The sequence below is a fragment of the Nuphar pumila genome, chromosome 3 (genome assembly GCF_984573655.1).
Source record: "Nuphar pumila chromosome 3, dmNupPumi1.hap1.1, whole genome shotgun sequence".
NCBI lineage: Eukaryota > Viridiplantae > Streptophyta > Magnoliopsida > Nymphaeales > Nymphaeaceae > Nuphar > Nuphar pumila.
The window spans coordinates 51,151,121-51,172,860 of NC_143251.1; the positions used below are offsets into that span (position 1 = coordinate 51,151,121).

The following is a 21,740-nucleotide window of genomic DNA, read 5'->3' on the forward strand; positions in this document are numbered from 1 at the left end:
TGACAAAGGGGGAGAAATAGATAGAACTTGCATGAGACATTAGGAGAAAAAGATAGAACTTGCATGGGACATTAGGAGAAAAAGATAGAACTTGCATGAGACAAAGACACATGCATGGAAATTGGAGAAAAGGACAAACATGGAAATTGCATCATGTAAAAGCATTGAAAATTGCATTCATGAAAAAGTTTTATAAATGCATGAAGTAATGATAGAAATGCAAACCAATCAATATGTGATATATGTGCTTTGAATATACTAACTTTTAATGTTTTGCAACATATTGATAGGGGGAGTAAAATCTCCATCTATGCATCTACATGCTCCATCTTTGATTAGTTTGTCATCATAAAAAAGGGGGAGATTGTTACGATAATGAAGCCGTACATGATACTTCAAGTATAAGGTTTTGATGATGAACAAGTGAATCAACTGCATTTCAGCTAAGGCAATGAAGAAAGATGACAAGAATTGAAGGATTCAATGAAGAATCTTTGAAGACTAGTGTGCAAATATAAAATTCATTAAATGTCTTAGATTCTTGTAAGAGCCTTACTTAGAGTGCATATTTCGGTTGCATTTCACCTAAAAAGTCTTTAGAAAAACTTTTCTAAAAGAACCCTTCATGAAAATCTTTTTACAAAACTCTTTATTCAATTTTTCGTGTTTGTTAGTCGACCAATAGACTCACCAGTCGACTAATCCTTTCGCGCCAAATTTTCTAAACAAAATGTCATTTTTGTCAAATTAGTCGACCGAAGGTTTTATCAATCGATCGGACAGAATATCTGTTTTTTGGAAATTTAGCAGCAGTCGACTAATGATTTTATCAGTCGACCGGACAGAACATGTATTTTCAGAAAAATTTAGCAATAGTCGACTGAAAGGTTTTTCAGTCTACTGATGATATTATCAGTTGACTAATTTTTTCTCTAGTCGACTAAGTTTCAAAACTTCAGATTTTCAAACGGCTTGATAAACACATTAGTCGACTGACGATAACTGTCAGTCTACTAATAGCTAATTATCAATCGACTAACTACTGTTTCAGTCGACTAATTTTGTCGTTTTTCCTGAAACTTTTAAAAGGCGTGTCTTTTCATTTTTCAAGCGTTTTGATCGTTCAAAATGGACTGTTTTGATACCCTTTCATACCCTCAACGTATGAAATCTTTCAACTATAAATATGAGTGCATTCCACACTCAAAAGCAATCGATTTGAATCAAATTGAATGCAATTACATTGAATTACTCTTTGATTTTCACTCATATTCAGTTTCTCACTCACTTGATATTTTTCACTTCAGTTTTTCACTCAAATTCTTTTGAGAGACAGTGAATTCGTGAGTAGAGTATTTCAACAACCTCAAAAGCCAATTGCATCTCATTTGCATTCATAAGAAGGGCTCATAGGTTATTTTGTAAGTTGTTACTTATTTCTTTTTTCTGTAAAAGGAAGGACTCCTTGGTTTAAAGGAGTTGTTTGCTTTCAGTAGGTGTGTTACTGAAAGTGGGACCGGATTTGGTCTGTATGATCTTGTAGTTACACAAGGTTGATAGTGGAAATCTCAAGCGGGTTTTGCTTGGGGACTGGATATAGGTCGGGAAAGACCGAACCTGGATAAAATCTTGTGTTCTTTGTGTGTTTGCTTTGCAAATTGCAAAATCCGTCAAAATTTCGAAGACGATATTTAAAAGCACTATTCACCCCCCCTCTAGTGCTCGTTGCCTCAATCCTACGGCACTTTCAGTTAGTTTATGATTCTAAGTTTTTCGTTTTATGTTTTTTAATTATTATTAAGCATGAATCGATGAATATTGTGTGATTTGGTTTTGGTTAGAATATTAAAGTTTTTTATTAAACTGCAACATCTTTGTTCATGCCATTCCACCAATACCGTTGTTGAAGGTCTTTAAACATCTTAGTACTGCCCAAGTACATGGTATAACGAGATTTGTGAGCCTCGTCAAGAAACTCATACCTCAACTCGAGATCATTAGGCAACCAAATATGATCCTTCATACGAATACCCCCATCCTCTCTAAGGTAGAAAGAAGTGTTGCTCACCTGAGTAAGGGCCTTCAGCTTCTCAAATTGAGAGTCCTTCAACTGCGCTATGATGATCCTATCAAAGATATTGGGTTGCACGACTAGGCTAGCTAGCTTGATCGTGCCTTGACCCACAACAAAGGACCTCCACGCAATAAAATCATCTAGCAGTTTCTATCCTCCACTGAGGTAACAAGATAGAATACTACTAGGCTTTTTACTAAGCACATCGGCTACAACATTAGCCTTACTCGGATGGTAGGACAAAGAAAAGTCACAACGTTAATGAATTTCAACCATCTACGGTGTCACATATTCAACTCCTTTTAGGAAAACAAATATTTCAAGTTCTTGTGATCCATGAACACTTCGATCTGCTCGCCATACAAAGAATGTCTTCATATCTTTAATGTGAAGACTATAATAACTAACTCAAGATCGTGGATCGGATAATTGTGCTTGTGAACCTTCAATTGACATGATGCATAAGCTACAAACTTACTATGCTGCATCAAAACACACCTCAAACCTGTGCCTGAAGCATCTGAATAGACTACAAAACCACCATTGCATAATGGCAAAGACAAAACTAGAGTTGATGTGAGCTTCTGCTTAAGCATTTAGAAGCTCTCTTTGCACTTATCTGACCACTCAAACTTGACTCATTTTCTCAAAAGTTTCATCATAGGCAAAATAATACTAGAGAAGTCTTGCATAAATCATCGATAATAACTAGATAGACTGAAAAAACTCCTAATATCATGGATGTTCTGCGGTTGTTGCCAATATAATATTGCCATGACTTTCACAGGATCCATGGCTACGCTATTTGCTAAAATCACATGGCCAAGAAAAGAAACTTTCTTGAGCCAAAACTCACATTTGAAAAACTCAGCATAGAGTTGGCGCTCCCTAAGAATCTCCTATACAATGCGATAATGTTGACTCTCATTCTATGAATAGATCAAGATATCATCGATAAAAATAATCATGAAAGAGTCTAAGAATGCTTGAAAAATATGATTCATCATATCCATAAATGCAACTAAGACATTCATGAGTCCAAATGGCATCACCACGAACTCATAGTGCCCATAACGAGTGTGAAACACAATCTTAGATATATCCTCTGCTTTAATTCGCAAATAATGAACCTAAATCTCAAAGCAATCTTCAAAAAGACCTTAAAAGATCACAAATAAAACATATATCATAACAAAAGTCACGCAAGCAAACATAACTCGAAAAAGATATAAGCATGAAGGTCTAAAGTGAAGCTTTACCATAGCCATTTGCAACTGATCGAATAGGTCTTCGATATGAGATAATGGATATTTATTCTTTATAGTCACTTGGTTAAGTATTTGATAATCAATGCTTAACCTCATTGATCTGTCTTTCTTCTTTATAAAGATAATGACACTTTCGATGATGATACACTAGGTCAAATAAATCCACGCTCTAAAAACTTTTCGAGTTGCTTCTTCAGCTTCTGCAACTCAACTGACACCACATGATACAGAGTTTTGGAGACTAGAGCAGTCTCCGACAAAAGCTCAATGTCGAACTCAACAACACAAAGTGGAGAGAGTCCTAATAATTTGTCCAAAAAACATCTGGGTAGTCTTGCACTACCACTAACTCTTTCAAAGATGATACTTTAGGCTCTACAGAAGTCAAACTCACAAGAAAAGCAATATCTCCTCTGCTCACATACTTCTGGGCCTTTAGAGATGAAACAATATGGTGTCCCAAAAAAGGTCTAAGTACACGACAAGCAATCTCGCGACAATAATGTCATGATAGGACCATTGTACCCTTACGACAACGAATAATGAATAGTGCTTATAGAGTCAATCCATGTCGAGGATGATATTGAACTTGGTTATCTCGAGCAACACAAGATTAAGAGGCAAATTCTACCCACCCAACTCAATAGATAAATTAGGCAAATAATACATAAATAAAGTTATCGCTTATAGGATTACTAACATCTAGAACACATTTTAAAGGTTCTACATGCAACTGTAACTGACAAGCAAATCTAACAAAAATAAAACAATGAGGGGCGCCATTGTCAAACAATAACAAGGTGGCTTAACCCGATGCAAAAATAGTACCTTGAATCAGGTCACTATCCTACTGGGCACTTTAAGAAGCTGTGTAAACTCAACCTACTGTCTTCTTCTGCTCCCTCTACTACTGAGGTTGCTTGCCTTTCGCTATCTGATCAACTGCCCCCCTCTCATCATTTTACTTCTTAAAGCAAGCCTAAGCGAAATGGCCACACTTGCCATAGTCATGGCAAGTGGTAGATGTTGTGGGACAAGGTTTGCCAACATGGATATCCGTGCACTTCTTGCACCGCGCCTCGCTAGCAAGCTATCTCTGATGCTACTGCTGCTGCTTGCCCCGACCCCTCACAAATGGCTTCTTGGTAGGTGATGTGAATCTCTGCTTCTTGTAGAACTTCCTCTTCTGATGCTGCTGATCTCTACCAGATTGTTGCCCATGCAATTTTTCTTGAGTCTTCGCTTATAAGCCCAATCCTCCTTAAGCATAGTGGCCACCTCAATGGCCTTGGCGAGTGTCTCAGGTCCTCGAATCAATCCCTTGGTTCGAAGTGCAAGCTTCAAAACCTGTGTAAACTTTGCCACTCTCTTTTCTTCGATGACATACACGTGTGAGTAGAAGCACTCCAGTTCTCTGAAATTGGCGATGTAATATGGCAAAGACAACTCTCTAATGGAGCTCCAGAAACTCTTTCATCTTCTTGGCCTTCTCATGCTTCAAAAAACAGGTCTCGAAGAACACATTCATAAACTGCACCCAAGTCACAGCCTGGCTCTCTAATTTGACCTGGTGGACTGTCTCCCACATCGCAGAGCATGCTCCTTCAATTAATAGGTGGCAAAGTCCACCTATCAATCCTTAGGAACTCAGAATACACGAAAAATATGCTCCATTTTCTTGACTCAATTATTGGCCACATCATCAGTGTTGTGAATCTCCTCTGTCATGCATGTGCTCCAAGATGCTTCCACAGTGGTGGCATGAATCCCGATGCACCCAAATTTAAAGGAAACTCAATATTTTTTGGAAAATAGATGCGAAACAAGGGAAATCGAAGAAGAATAAGGTAAGGCAGGTGAAATCAATGTTGTTGCTACTGACAGAGGTGGCATCATTGAATGGCATGATTTCCAAGGTTGGGAATTGGGCACACAAAACAAGAAAACCCTAAATAGGGTAAATAGGCTAGAAAACACTCAAAAATCAAAACAAAATCGAAGAAAAAATAATTGGGTATGAAGGAACTCACCTAAAATCACCAAAGGTGATGTAAGAGGGAACAAAAATGGTTGGGACATGGTTCCCAATGCTGCAATAGCAAAAAAATTGAGAAACCTCTATTTTAGGGAAAATCAACTAGATAAATCCCAAAAAAGAATAAAGAAGATAGAGGAAGAAGAAGGAGATGAGAGAAATGGTAGTCACCTTCACGCTGGAGTAGGTGTGACTAGCTTAAATCCTAAAAAATCTAGAGGCACAAATCCCTAGGTGGTCGGCTATGGAGAAGAAGAGGGCGAAGAGATGGGGTTTTCTCAAAAACCTAAAATGAAAAGAAGGGAAGAAGGAGGGTATCAACCTGTTTGGGAGAGAATTAACAAACGGATTAAGGGTTGGGGTGCCTTAGTGGGCCCCACCTAGCCCCTATTAGGCTCATAGTCCAAACAAGGTTCAATTTGGATCTGGTTTGGATCTATATAGGCTAAAACCCTAATTAGATTCTAAAATATATAAAACAAATACACATTAATGTACCATATATATATGTATTCTATTTTATATTTCAAAATAAAATAATTAAAAATAGTTAAAAACCTCTTTACTTATCTTAAAATTCATCAAAAATTCTAAATTGGGTCAACCCATTTCGGTTGAAACCCATATGGACTTCGGGTCCACTCTAAAATCCATATATTCTTCCAAAATAAATTCTTTCATCGTACAAACTCAGAATAACTATGCTAATTCTATATATTTCATGATTTTGGTACTTTCTGAAATAATAATTTATTCAATTAAAATATTCTTGGTCAATTATTTATGGCCAAATACCCTTTAATAGAATTTCTTTCAAAAACCACTAAAATACATCTAGTTAGGCTCAAAACACTTTGAAAACTCTTAAATGAGTTATAACTCACTAAAATAAATAGTTTTAATGATAAATTAAATATTTTAAATAATAATTTATTTAAAATAATTCCAAAAATATCAATTTTACTCTTTTTGGCTAGAAATGAGAAAATGCACACAAAAATTACTCAGAAAAGAAATTTAAAAGTTAGAAACATATTTCTAACGCAAAGATGAAAATGATTTCTTATTTATTTATAATATTAAAAAATTTACAAGTTTTACGTTAACATAAATGAATGAATTTTGATGTTGGTTGGATTTAGGGATTTTTTGTAATTTTTTTCTAATTAGCATTAGGCATGAATCCATGAATATTGCGTGATTTTTTTTTGTTGGAATATTAAGAGTTTTTTTATCAATTAGCATAAATGCATAATTTTGATGTTTGTTTTGACTTTTCTAGAGTAACATAAATTTTTAATTATAGTTTTAGGGTTTTTTTATGTTTTTAAACAATTATTAGACATGAATCCATGAATATTGCTTGATTTTATTTTGGTTAGAATATTAAGGTTTTTGTTATCAATTAACATAAATGCACAATCTATAATATTTGTAGGAATTAAGAATTTGATTTGTTTTTTTTAGAATGACATAAATGTTTAGTTGTGAGTTTAGAGGTTTTTTATATTTTTTTTAATTACTATTAGGCATGATCCATGAATATTGATTAATTTGATTTTGGTTAGAATATTAGGGTTTTTTTATCAATTAGCATAAAGACATAATTTATGAAGCTTGTAAGAATAGAGATTTGATTATTTTTTTAATATCGTGAATTAGTATAGTTTATTAGTAATCATTTTTTCTTTTTTACTTTGCATTTGTGCCCACCCTAGTTTAGAATCATGGTTTGACTCCTGAATATATATATATATATATATATATATATATATATATATATATATATATGAATTAATTTAATATGAAATTAATGATATTTAATGTTGTATAAATTCAACCATATTAAAATGATTAAAATAGCCTTAAAAAGTGACAATTCTAAAAATATATTGTCATTTTTTTTAAGTAAAAAAAGGTAAATTTGATGATGAATTTATAAACTTACTTCTTTAGAAAAGATGTTTGACTTTTCAATTTGCTTCAAGTTTAAAAGACTTGTAATACCCAAAATGTAGCTATGCATTTTCAAAAGTATCATTCTTTTAAAGTATTTTAGCAATTTTCATAAGGTTAGATCTTTCTAATGTTAAACATAACTAGTTTAATGTTATATATATAAGATAAATATTGCCTACTAATAAAGGTAGGTAACTAATGAACTAGAAATCATAGGTGCAAGTTGTATCGATTCAATCTAACCATAAAAATGTGTTCAACATGGTTTGTTTGCTAAGGATCAAGCCTTGGATCATGCTTTTCTGATGTAAAAATGTGATCTTTGGACCCTTTTAAAAACCTATTTAATTACTTGTCAACATGGTTATGAAGTTTTGACACATTGTGGGCCCGTTGATTTTTGGACTCCTTTGAAAACCTAATTACTTGTCATAATCACATAATTCAAAACAAGTTTCGGACTCAACAGGCCATGTAGATCACATCCATAACATTTGATCTACAAAAAAAACATTGAAGATATTTATCCATTTATATATATATATATATGATAATTAGCCATAAATTCCTTGAAGTGGACGGATGCTTGTCCAATTCAAAAAAGTCAAAAAGGGCACTTGGAATCTTCGGTCATACAAAAGATATTACAAGGGAAGGAAGGGAGAAGCAACCCATGGGTCCTACCTGTCTTGTTTACTAAGACCATTGACCCCAAAAGCACTCGAGTCCAACCATAATAGTATAAAACCACATGCCTCATATGGGTCCCTATCCCCTGTGACAACTAAGCCACTCACACACAAGTCAATAGACTTACGGGTCAACTTTCTCAGCCTGCGCGTCAATAAAGACGATGCCCAATTTTCATTTGTCTTAAACTACCTCATTAATAACTAGGGGTGGCATCGGGTCGGCCCCATTAGGGCCCGATATGAGCCCAGCCTAACTCAGTTATTCTTAGTCTCGGGTCAGGCTTGGGCCAGGCCCTTTAGACTCGACCCAGTTAACATGACCGTACTTGCTGAGCCCTGTGTATTTTACACAGTGGCCTGGCTCGATTATTTAACCGACTCGAGTCTGGCGTGAGTTTTATCGGGTTGGGTACCCAACATTCCAGCAGGCACCTGGCCCGATGGCCACCCCTCTATTAATATCAGGCTTATGTAGCAATCAGTAACCCGTTGATGAGACTAGAATATGAAAACTGAACTATGAGAACTAGAAATATGGACATTTCCAACGTTTTGTTTGCAAATCCAATCATGTGGATGTGGATGTGGCTTGAATATTTATTTGCCAGGTCATGATGACGTGAACACCTAATGCCGACCTGATTTCGAATCCCAGAGATTGGGCTTACCGACACGACCCAAAAAGGTGTGCTCAAAAGGTGCACCATCATTAAAGTACAAAAAGGTTTTATTTAAAAGATCCTTCTTTTTCCGGTAACTCGAGGAGTTTTCATATGAGCGTGGTGCCCATGTAGCTGGCATGAGCCCCCAAATCTTTGACCATGAAGCCCTTCTGACCTAGGGGTGTCAACGGGCCTTGTTTACCAGGGCTCAACCCAAACCAAACCCTATAGTGTTTGGGTATGGTGATAAGTAAGAAGACCCGATTAAGACCTGGGTCTGGACCTGAAGGTCTGACATGGACCCAGGTATAGTTTGTGAAATTTTATATCAGACCTGGACCCAACCCGAGTTCCGATTAAGACCTGCATTTTTTCAATGTAAAAATGATAAAAAAATATAGTTTTACCGGCTCTGGTTTATGTAGTTCTTATTGGGTCGGGTATGGTTTCTTATACCTCCAACTAAAGGTAGCGCCCTACCTGACGTTTATTATGTCAAAAAGTGTGATTGGCCCATTGTCTATTTTTCTCGTTGCGTGATGTAATCTTGCAATCTTATTCAAAGGTTTGAAAGGAGGCAATAAACCTCTATTGCTTTCATATTTGGCTTGTGATAATAAGTCTTTGGTGTAGACGTGCACATGGTATCAATGAGTTTGAAACTTATAGGTGCAAGTTGTTTTAACTCAATCTGATCCTAAAAAAATTAAGATTTGTTGCTATTTGATATTGCATTGCCTGAGGTGGCTGGTGCTTGTCCTGCACCAAATTACAGGAATTGGTGCTGAAATTTTTACTTTTTAAGCTTCTGTTGCTGCTGCTTAAGATGATATTGCTCATTTCAATTCATTGACATGGTATCCGCACCTTTGGCTTGGGAGAGAGAGAGACAATGACATAATACTTATATGGAAAAGAGCAATACATAAAAAAATAACTATTGAAAGGATATATATATATATATATATATATATATATATATATATATATATATATATATATATATATATATATATATATATATATATATATATATATATATATATATATAATGCTACGTGGCTCCCGGAGTACCTACCCCTACATACAAGAAATCATGGTTGCAGGTTGTATCTTATGGATGGATGTACTCAACTTAGTTTATTTGATAGAACAGGGGTGTAACTGTAATTTTCTGCACGGCTGTTGCCATGCGGATCGGGGTTGAAAGGGAGAGGAAGGAGGGAACTTCTGTGATTGTTCCATCAGAATAGTCCCATAGCAGCGCTCTCCTCCATTCCTTTCCCATTTGCAACACTCATGAGCCACTTTCCCACCAGGGAAAGTAGCTTGCCAATCATTTCCTTGAGAGGAACTGTGGGGAGAAATGATTCATAGCAAAGACTTTTTCAACATACTAAAACGTGTGGTTTAAAATGATTCACACGTTTACAGAAGCTGTAAGGTGATTTCTCACTTGAGAAATTAAACAGTGGAGCCAATTTTCTCCTTCCAAGGTGAGAGAGCATTTCAGAGGTTCACAAATAATGGGAAACCGAAAAACACAAAGAAACCAAGAAATTAAATCCTAAAAAGAGGAGGCATACCTGAGGATAGTTGGTGTATTCTGGACCCCGAGTGCCCATCGATCGAGATCGAGAGAGAGAGAGAGAGAGGTGAGAATGGAGGGCAAGGAGAGAGAGAGAGAGAGAGAGAGAGGTGGGAATGGAGGGCAAGGAGAGAGAGAGGTGTGGAAGGTGGTTGTTTGAAAGTATGGAAGTCGGGATGAAAGTATTTAAAAGAGGGTGAGAGGAGAAGCCAGGGATGCATCAGTTCTTGGAGGGTCCCCATTTGTTTAATGTCTTTACTTGAGTAAGGTGTCACGCGACAAGTTTAACTTGGAAAATCCTCAGCCCCTTTACGCGTCTTTGTTGACACTGATGGTTGGGCATCGCAAGGAAATTCAGTGAAACATTTTGGCGTTTTTCAGTTGATCTTCATAGTGAAGAGAAAACGGCGTGGTTACTTCCCAACTTTGGGACCTCATTGAGGTGTTGTTGTGATAGTTTTAACTTGGGATTTGGGACAGCCTTGAGGATAGGGTGAATTTTGCATGACCACGAGGGTCATACCTGCAACTTCTTCACTATGAATATTAACAGAAAAACGCCAAAATGTTTCACTGAATTTCCTTGCGATGCCCAACCATCAGTGTCAACAAAGACGCGTGGGAACACCCGTACCGGCTATGGCATTGTGAGAGACAGCAAAAGGAGCCGTAGCAGGTTATATGTTACCCCCCAAACAGGGCCGGTAGCTACATCTCATGTTCAGGGGGTCCCAATGAGCGCCACGTATAAGATGCAGACCGGCTAGTATCCCCATGTGTGTCCGCATCACATAGCATCGTAATTTGGTATCGTCACAAAGACTTAAGTGCCCTTTACCGCCATTCTTTTTCTCTTCCTGGAACGGACATAAATGCCCTCCATCTAGAAAACGAAAATGGCGGTTTGTGAAAAGGACAAAATTGCCCTCCATCGTGATCGCTCCAAAATTTTCAGGAAAGTTTGTGTATGTAGCAAGCTTTATGTTGTAGGATTTAAATAGTTCAAAACAATCCATTTTCTCCCTAAGCAGAAAAGTCTACCGGAGCATACTTTGCCTTCATCTGTTGTCGCCGGATCATCCGTTGCCTTCTTTTGTTGCCGCTGGAGCATCCTTTCCTTTGCTCTGCTACCGCCAGAGCATCCGTTTTCGTCTTATGCATAGTCGCAGCATCGTTGGCACCATCTGTTGCGTATACGTTCTGACTGTTTCTTACTCTACAGTTGGACTACCCAAAATCCTATCATTTCGGTGAGTTTCGTGTAAAGTTTCGTTATGCAATCTGAAGGTTGCGATTTATACAACGATTTGTAAGTTTGAATCGGCGACGATTTATACATTCAAAGCAATAGCAATGTGTGTTTATTAAGATACCTCGATTTGTACATAAGTTTGCTAAATCTTACAATGATGTGTACTTATGAAGCCAAATATTGCGACGATTTGTAATCATGATGATCGTTTAATGTGTTGTGCAGGTTAACAATGTCTGCGGCTCATCAGAGAAGAAATACCCCATCGTTCTATGGGTTGTGTATTAGAGAAGTGATCCGCCAGTCCTATCTATCTCAGTTTTTTGAAAGGTACCAAAATATACTTAAGTTTGACAATGATAAAGACAGGGAAAATCGTTGGAATTGTATTATGCAGAGGATTATCCATCAGATATCGAAGCTATGGACCAAAAGAAGAATGCTGAAGAACTAAAGATGCAGAAGAAGGATGACCAAGAGAAGGCAAAGCAAAGAAATAAGGAGGAGAATGAAAAGAAAAGGCAAAGGAAAAAGGCAGAGGAGAGGGAAAGGCAAAAAAAGAATGAGGAGGAAAGGGAAAGGCAATTGAACAATCTAAAGAAGGATGCTAAGACGGAAACGCGAAAGCTGTTGTTGGAGCATATAACAATACGAAAGAGGGTAAACCTATTGAAGGAGGCGAAGGATAGGCGAAGTCAAATGAATAAGAAGGAGGAAAAGAAGGAACAGAATAAGCTTCAGGATGAGGAAAAAAAGGAAAGGCGAAGGAGGGAGAAGGAGTTCGAGGAAGAGAAGGAAAGGCAAAGGAAGGAGAAGGAGTTTGAGGAAGGGAAGGAAAGGCAAAGGAAGGAGAAGGAGGAGGAGAAAGAAAAGGAAAGAGAAACGAAGAAGCAGGAGGAGGAAGTGGAGGGAATAAGGAAACAACATGAGGAAGAGAAAGAAAGGCGGCGGAAGGAGAAGGAGGACGAGGAAAAGAAGGAAAGAGAAAGGAAGGAGAGGGTGGAGGAGGAAGAGAAGAAAATGGAAAGGAAGGAACAAATTGAAAATCAGACGATACCGGTGATGGAGCTAGGGACGGTAGAAGTGGAAAAGCAGTGGACCTATCAGAAAGGCCTAGGTTGGAGGGATTGGTTGAACAGGAGAAAAGTGCGACCAAGGTAAATAAATTCGTTCTGTCTGTGAAGATTTAATACTATGTTTAGCGATTTTTGTATAGCGATTACTGTGTTAAGTATTAATATGTATAGCGATTACTGTGATAGTGTGTATGCAACCAATATTATTTATAGCGATTAGTAGAATATTATTTATAAGTACAAATGATACTAATTTATAATTGATATGAATAATATGTTATTGTGTGTTACAAGGAGGTCAGGAGAGAAGTAGAGCACCAGGTGAAAAGCTCGAAAGTCGGTGTCAGTGGCCTGTAGTTCTGTCGTGGTATGGTCAGCTGAGTGCATATCAGAAGGACCGATTACGAAATATGCACTTCGGTGGCCTTTTGGACCAACAATATTTTGAAACTTGCTGAAAGACCATGACCCACCTGGTAAATAAGTGGAATTATAAGACGAACACATTCCAGTTTGATTCTTTTGAGATCACCATGACCCTAGAAGATGTGGCATGAATAACTGGCCTTAATTGCGTTGACAATGCTGTCCTATTACAGGATTCAAACTATAACGCAAGGGAAAAATGCACGACCCTTCTAGGAATGTCGATGGACGAATAAAGTCAATGTATTTCTGGTGGAATCAATTCCACATCAATGAAGGTCTCATCTTTTTGTAATAAATGGGAAGGCCGCTTCGCTACTTGTGCATCTGAAATAGCTGACCAAGAGTTGCGTGGCTTCCTTCTTTATTTTTTTGGTCTTACTTTATTTTCCGATTGTTCTGGTTTGAGAATAAGTTACATGTGGCTGCAGTACCTGGAAGACTTAGACGCAGTCAACAACTATACATGGGGTGCCGCTATGCTCGCACACTTATACAGTCAACTCTACCGTGCGAGTATGGGTACGAAAACAGTCGGGAGATTTTGACCATTTGTTCAGGTATTTGTTTATTACATTCTTAGTACTTGTAGACTAAGCTCATTGAAGGTTATAGTGTTACTAATATACTGTTTTTGTTAGGCTTGGGCGTGGGAACATATTATCCTATTGCGTCCACATTGTGGCCCTGCGATTTGTGGTTTTCCAAAGATCTATCTCTAGGCTAGAATAAACGTCACAGTTCATAATGCTAAGTCCATTTTAGATGGACTGCAACTAAATGAGGTAAACGTTCTAAAATTATTTACAATCGGTTTAGCATTTATCATTCAGTATTATAAATTGTTGAAATGTTTAGCATTCTTAAGTAATCATCACTGCAAGATTTTGTCTTCCTTAGTACATATCGTTGTCGCCATATCATTCTTAAGTAAATTGTAATATATTTGTCACGCGTTATTAAAAAGAATTACCAATGTACAGGTTTTGTGGAGACCGTATGGAGATGAGGAGGACGATGATCAAGACATTGTTGCCGATGCTGCTAGATTGTCTGACTGCGATTTGTGGCTGTTTTGCAATTATGAAGCCGAGTTGCAGTATGATAGTCGAGTTCTCCTACAATCTCGCTTGGGGCAGTCTATCCCAAATAAGCCTTTGGAAGTGAGAAGGAAGATGAATAGTGGTGGGGGCAGGAACGTGAATTGGCACGAACGCTACAAAGACGAATTATTAATTTGGAACACAGGTGGTCTTTGTTCCGTAGCGTATGATTATAAAAGACGATAATTTGATCCCTTCTATTTCCAAAGGTATTGGGAACCTTTGCGGTGAAATCTGGAGATTGAGAAAATTGGAAACCCATGCCTCCCAACTGCCCCCTTTCATGTTGCATCCCAGCATCTACAACTCGTTCGTCGTCCCCCTTCGGCTACAACATCAATTCTCTTAGTAACAAATCGCGATGAAGAGCGAACACATGTTACAAAAGAGAACGCTGTCTTTGCCACAAGGTTTGAACTGATGGAGAGGGAGAATAAGAAATTAAGGACAGATGTAAGCAATATGGAGAGACAATTGAACTTAATGGTAGAGATGATGACCAATTTTTTTAATCAGATGGATGCATCCAAGAGGCCACCGAGGATAGACAGTCCACCAAGAAAAAGAAAGAGACGAGTTCTCTATCATATTTCATCTGATTCGTCAAGTGCCACGGAATAAACCCTAGCTATTCTTTTTTATCACGATAGTTATTTGTTGTAATTTTATAAGTAATTGTCGTAACGTGACATTCTTTTATTGTTTAATTCTTTTTTATTACATCTAACAGACATGTTTTATCTATGGATCTCGTAAATAAATAAACTTTAATAAAAAAATAGATGTCTGTTGTTTAGAAATCTTGGCATTGCCTAACCTCCTTGATTGAATGAAAATCGCAATATAACTCGCAATATAACTCGTCATTTTTTAATGAAAATCGTAATAGATGTCTGATTGGCACGAGTAATATTGTTCACAAATCGCAACATAACTCGTCATTTTTGAATGAAAATCGCAGAACACATGCGATTTATACGGTCAACAAGGTCCCGTAATTGATGTTAGGAAATGATTAAGGTCAGCATCGATATAATAGATCATTTTTGTTCAGCAATCGCTGTATTTGTCTCCGTCTTGATAGAAAATCGCAAAAAGAATTTGCAATGTATGCCATGAACAATAATTAAACAAGTTCTGACGTCGTAAATGATAACAGTCAACAACGATAAGAAAAGTTTGATGATCAGAAATCTCTATAGTTATTTGTTGTAATTCTATAAGTAATTATCGTAACGTGACATTTTTTTATTGTTTAATTCTTTTTTATTACATCTAACAGACATGTTTTGTCTATGGATCTTGTAAATAAATAAATTTTAATCAAAAATAGATGTTTGTTCTTCAGAAATCGTGACATTGCCTAACCTCCTTGATTGAATGAAAATCTCAATATAACTCGCAATATAACTCATTATTTTTGAATGAAACTCGCAATATAACTCGTCATTTTTGAATGAAAATCGCAATGAAAATCACAATAGATGTCTGATTGGCACGAGTAATATTGTTCACAAATCGCAATATAACTCGTCATTTTTGAATAAAAATCGCATAACACATGCAATTTATGCGGTCAACAAGGTCCCGTAATCGATGTTAGAAAATGATTAAGGTCAACATCAATATAATAGATCATTTCTGTTCAGCAATCGCTGTATTTGTCTCTGTCTTGATAGAAAATCGCAAAAAGGATTTGCGATGTATGCCGTGAACAATAATTGAACAAGTTCTGACGTCGTAAATGATAATAGTCAACAGCGATAAGAAAAGTTTGATGATCAGAAATCGCTATTGATGATCATCAGTAAATTCAAATCGCGCAATAGGTTGGCATTCAAAAGCGGTACGATATGGTTCTTGCTCAGAAATCGCTCATTTGTAGGGACACCTTAAATGCAAACCGCGAAATAGGATTGTAATTCATGAGGTCAACAATGCTTTATAATATTTGGCTTTCGTAAACGAAATCATCGATAAGAAGATTTTGATGATCGCAAATGGCAGTATTGCTGAACAACATGCACAAAGCAGTAATCGAGGTCATAAGGCATTCTCATCCAATCATCGTACTACTGACACGCCTCGCATGTTCTAGAGTACACTAAGTGGAAAGGGATATAGGTCATCAATAGGCTGGCCATGTATAAAATGGAATGTTTGTTGTTTAGAAATCACAATTTTTCTCATCGCCAATGAATAAAAATCGCAAAACTCATACGCGATTAATAGAGCCAAAAATGACTGTTAAAGCTCAACCTCCTTGAATGCGACGTATATTGTCAACAATCACTGTACACGTTAATTTCAATTATATGCAATTAACAAAGGTTACTATTGTTTGGACGTGTAATAGGTTAGCGATTCATGCAACCGCCAATGGCTTGTAATAATCACCCTTTGTAAACGGTGTAAGTCAACATCGATTTGCGATATATGCGGACAACAAGACGAAACAATTTTGTCGGTGTTAAATGATAATAGTCTAAAGCGATAATGAACGTTTGGTGTTAAAAAACCAATAAGGAAAGTATGTGTCACGAATATATTGATGTATCCACATATGATAATCAATACAATAATCATCAAAGATTATACATACCTCGACAGCGGGTTTGGTCGGGTCGGGTCAATCTCCCACCCAACTATTGTTATAATATGCAGTCGAAACGACATTTTTTTATTTATTTAAAACGCAATCAATTAATTTGTGTGCGGTTTTTGAAAAAGGGTGGTATATGAAATGACGTTTCCTTTATATTTGACTGACACATCGATTCCGTAGCTGGGTCGTCAAAGGGGTTATCGATATCTTCGACCAGGCATGGCGCCGAAGAAGAGGACGATGAGAGCAATACGACCAGGCATAGCGTCGAAGAAGAAGATGACAGATAGACAGTCAACGTCGACGAAGAAGAAGACAACCACATCTACAGGACCAACACTAGCGCTTAAGGCGTATATTTTTTGAACCTCGTGACCGGTTTAGGCAATATTTTCTTTTTTATGTCGTATATTTGATTTGTGTTGTTTACTGTTGAAAAAAATTTCAATGTCGAATTATGAATACTATGCTCATGGTGCACTCAGTGCAACATCCACAGACAAGGGTGGGCGACAATGCCCTAAAGAGTTCGAAGAGAACATCAATCAGATGCAAGATGAATTTGTAGACGGAAACACTATCAGTAATTTTGTACGTATGTAACCACTATCATTTTCTAGGTCATCGGTTTGTATGTTTTGAAGTTCATAAATTTTTGGAACCAGACAATGTGTGATTTCATCAATTATATTCAAAGCAACGCAACAAGCAATACCGTACGCATCATCACCCCTTATTTCATGGTATGTCTGTTCTGCTATTGTTTTATTTGCTTTTAGGACTTACTCACGTTTCTTAGTGGTTAAACCTTACTATTTCGTGTAACAGACGTACGTCCGGCGAAAGCCATACAGCAGTGGATTCGTAGATACACTACCTTGTTAGAATACCGATGATCACTACATAGACTTTTCGAATTTTGAAAAGGTAAGTGAACAAACCTCTTCTCCAAGGTTTACACCACAACAAAGCAGTGGATTAGCGACGACCTCTATCCGTCGCTAACCGGCTTAGTGACGGATTAGCGACGAAGAGGCGACAGACAACTTACGTCACGAATTTTTTGACGCTAACTGGCGACGGAATAAATTTGTCGCCAGTTCTGTCGCTAATTGCGACAGAATAACGAGCGACGGATTCCGTCGCAAATCCGCCGGTACTAAACGATGACCTAGGCTTGGCGACGGATTTACATCTGTCGCTAAGCCATCGCTAGATTTACATGTATAGCGACGGAAAAATCTGTCGCTAATCCGTCGCAAACACGAAAAAAAATAAAAAATTTTATTTGAAAATTAAATATCGAGAACACTACAATTTATATTTCCTGTAAATAAAAAACAAAGTACACATAAAAATTTCATATAAAAGGAATCTACAACAATTAATTGTTCCACTTTAAAATTAACAAGTTTAATTATTTACAATTCAACAATTACAATTTCGAAACAAAAAAAAATAGAACTTCTTCAACACATTAATCTAATCATCGCCAAGATTTTGTGCGTCTTCTTGTTCATTGCCTTGATCTGTCCCTTCAGCTCCGCTACGCTGATTATCGCTAGCAACCTACACAAGAAAAGAACAGTCAGTATTGATAAACAAAATATATTGAAATAAATTATACACTGCATGCGATTCTATCATGTGCTCATATGTATTCTAAGGCAGTAAAAAAACTTTATATGTGATTCTATCATGCTCATATGTGCTCTAAGGTAGGCAAAAAACTCTATATGTGATTCTATCATGAATGATATGTGTTCTAAGGTAGTAAAAAAACTCTATATGTGACTATATCATGCTCATATGTGTTCTAAGGCAGCTAGAAAAACTCTATATGTGATTCTACCATGCCCATATGTGCTCTAAGGCAGGCAAAAAACTATATATGTGATTCGATCATGCTCATATGTGTGCTAAGGCAGTCAAAAAATTGAATATGTGATTATAGCATGCTCATATGTGTTCTAAGGCAGTCAAAAAAACTCTATATGTGATTCTATCATGCTCATATGTGCTCTAAGGCAAGCAAAGCAAAAAACTTTATATATGATTCTATCATAAATGATATGTGTTCTAAGGCAGTAAAAAAACTGAATGTGTGATTCTAGCATGCTCATATGTGTTTTAAGGTAGTCAAAAAGCTGAATATGTGATTATAGCATGCTCATATGTGTTCTAAGGCAGTCAAAAAACTGAATATGTGATTATAACATGCTCATATGTGTTCTAAGGCAGTCAAAAAAACTTTAGATGTGATTCTATCATGCTCATATGTACTCTAAGGTAGGCAAAAAACTTTATATGTGATTATAGCATGCTCATATGTGCTCTATGGCAGGCAAAAGACTCTATATGTGATTCTATCATGCTCATATGTGCTCTAAGGCAGGCAAAAAATTATATATGTGATTCGATTATGCTCATATGTGTTCTAAGGCAGTCAAAAAACTGAATATGTGATTATACCTGAGAGGGACCTGCAATCGAAGTTCCCCTGTTCAGCAAAAAACTATTGAACTCAGCTCGGAGAACGTCGACAACGGTTTCATGGAAGTAGTCACGCATTGTGTCCTTAACGATCTGGCGTACATCTTCACCGAAAAGAATATGCTGCTGCTTGGAGCTTATGTCAGCGGAAGAAGTCTGTGAGCCGTAACTGGAAGAAGCAATAACAGGTGAAGTGTTCATATTACTCCCAAACCCGAACACGCGACCTTTTTTGGGTTCACCTGCTGCAGTCACCCATACTGCAGGATCAAATGATGGATGCTGAGTAGCGTTATCGCCATAGCGCTCTACCATCTGTTGCTCATATGCCTCCTACAAAAAAATGTTTAAAGTATGCATTAATAATTAATGATAACATTATGATAACTTGCATATTGCAATGATTATTAATAGAATAAATACATACCGTTGTCGTTCTCGCCTTCTCTGATACGAAGTCTTCTGTGGTCTTCCATTTATGTGTTTCAACAAACACATCCTTATATGGTACAATGCCTCATTTTTCTGCTTCCTGCGAAGTTAAATGATAAAAGATTTAGTTAACAAGTTTGCAATAATACTTATAAAATTAATATTATATATTGATGAGTTACCATTTTCTTCAGGTGGCTCCCAAATGCCTTAGATCCACCTGTGTGTAGATGGGCTTCGAGCATTTTCGCTCGATTTTGTGCAGCCTTCGCAGAGCGATTTTGAAATGTATCTCCCGCCCACTTATCGCACATTTCATCCCAATAATCTCTCCTGATAGTAATAGGGCCATGGCCCTTCCACTGTAGCGGATCATCTATTCCGCCAGATGCTTTTTTTGCTGCAGTCTTCATATTGTACAGCATGTCTGCAAATTGATTGGCGGCCACCTTCTGCCACACCTTCCTTGCATCATTTTCTTTCACCGTAGTTGCAAAGCGATTCAAAGCCTACAAATATTTTCAGAAAGTTAGTAGACATGACTAAAAAAATTTAAATATGAAACACATTAACTATGAGAAACAACTATATACCGTGAATGAGGACCACAATCTGTCTAACACCTCCTTTGGGTACTCTTTCCATTGAGCAACCGGTCCTGGTAGATGTTGAAGAAGTGAATTCCTAATCTCGCGTACTACTTCTTATGGCTCAAACCTCGTGCTGCACATGAATTGGTACACAGTAAATATCAATATAAAATATTTATAAGATATGCAATAATTGAAAATAAAATACTTACGGTCGATTATCGATATACACTATTCGAATGAGTCTTCTTGTGCCAGACTAAGAAGACCCTGCTTCCTGTGTTGGCTCCTGACTTGTGTGATCAATTGGTGTAGGTAGGTCGTGTACAGACGAAACATCATCTGTAAAAAAATATGTTAGAAATTTTCAGAATGCGCATTTGAACTAATCAAGCATCCAATTAGTTAAATGATATACCTATCACAAGAGCCCGTGAAGATGAAGGTTGGGCCTGGCTACTACTGGATGAGCGACCACTGTAACCTCCACGAACCATATTCTAACAAATAACATATGTCATACAATACATTCAAATAATTCGCACCAAGTATTACAATACATTCAAATCATTCGCATCAAGTATTGCAATATATTCAAATGATTCGCAACAAGTATTATAATACATTCAAATAATTCAAATCATTCACATCAAGTACAATACAACTCATTCATTCACATCAAGTATTACAATACATTCAAGTCATTCACATCAAGTATTACAATGCATTCAAGTCATTCACATCAAGTATTACAATACATTCAAGTCATTCACATCAAGTACTGCAATGCATTTAAATCATTCATATCAGGTACTGCAATGCATTCAAATCATTCACATCAAGCATTGGAATGCATTCAAATCATTCGCATCAAGTATTACAATGCATTCAAATAATTCAAATCATTCACATCAAGTATTGTAATGCATTCAAATAATTCAAATCATTCACATCAAGTATTGCAATGCATTCAAATCATTCGTATCAAGTATTACAATACATTCAAATAATTCAAATCATTCACATAAAGTATTGCAATACAACTCATTCTTTCGTATCAAGTATTACAATACATTCAAATAATTCAAATCATTCACATCATTCATTGCAATGCATTCAAATCATTCGTATCAAGTATTATAATACATTCAAATAATTCAAATCATTCACATCAAGTATTGCAATAGAACTCATTCATTCGCATAAAGTATTACAATACATTCAAATAATTCAAATCATTCACATCAAGTATTGCAATGCATTCAAATAGAGGTTTGTATTACAAGATTTTGCTCACTAGCTTGAGAATTCTTCCTCGTTACTTGTTTGACTTTCTTCTTCTTCTTCATTGTTTACCCATCCACTTGGTATATCATTTGGATCACATTCTTCTATGAATGTTTCATCGGCCAATGGAGATATGACATGCATATCATGCGCAACATCGTGACCATAAGTGAAGTCATAGATATCATCTGATTGAAA

General features: G+C 36.7%; 1 protein-coding gene across 1 annotated transcript; it reads right to left on the minus strand.

Moving 5' to 3' along the window:
• Positions 1 to 18,116: 18,116 nt before the first annotated feature.
• On the minus strand, positions 18,117 to 19,560 carry LOC149842871 (uncharacterized). The gene is made up of 2 exons (XM_090001618.1): positions 19,213 to 19,560; positions 18,117 to 18,309 (listed from the first exon to the last, which is right to left on the minus strand). The coding sequence occupies exons 1-2, from the start codon at positions 19,546 to 19,548 to the stop codon at positions 18,223 to 18,225; spliced, it is 423 nt and encodes a 140-aa protein (XP_089857744.1). The 5' UTR covers positions 19,549 to 19,560; the 3' UTR covers positions 18,117 to 18,222.
• Positions 19,561 to 21,740: the final 2,180 nt, after the last annotated feature.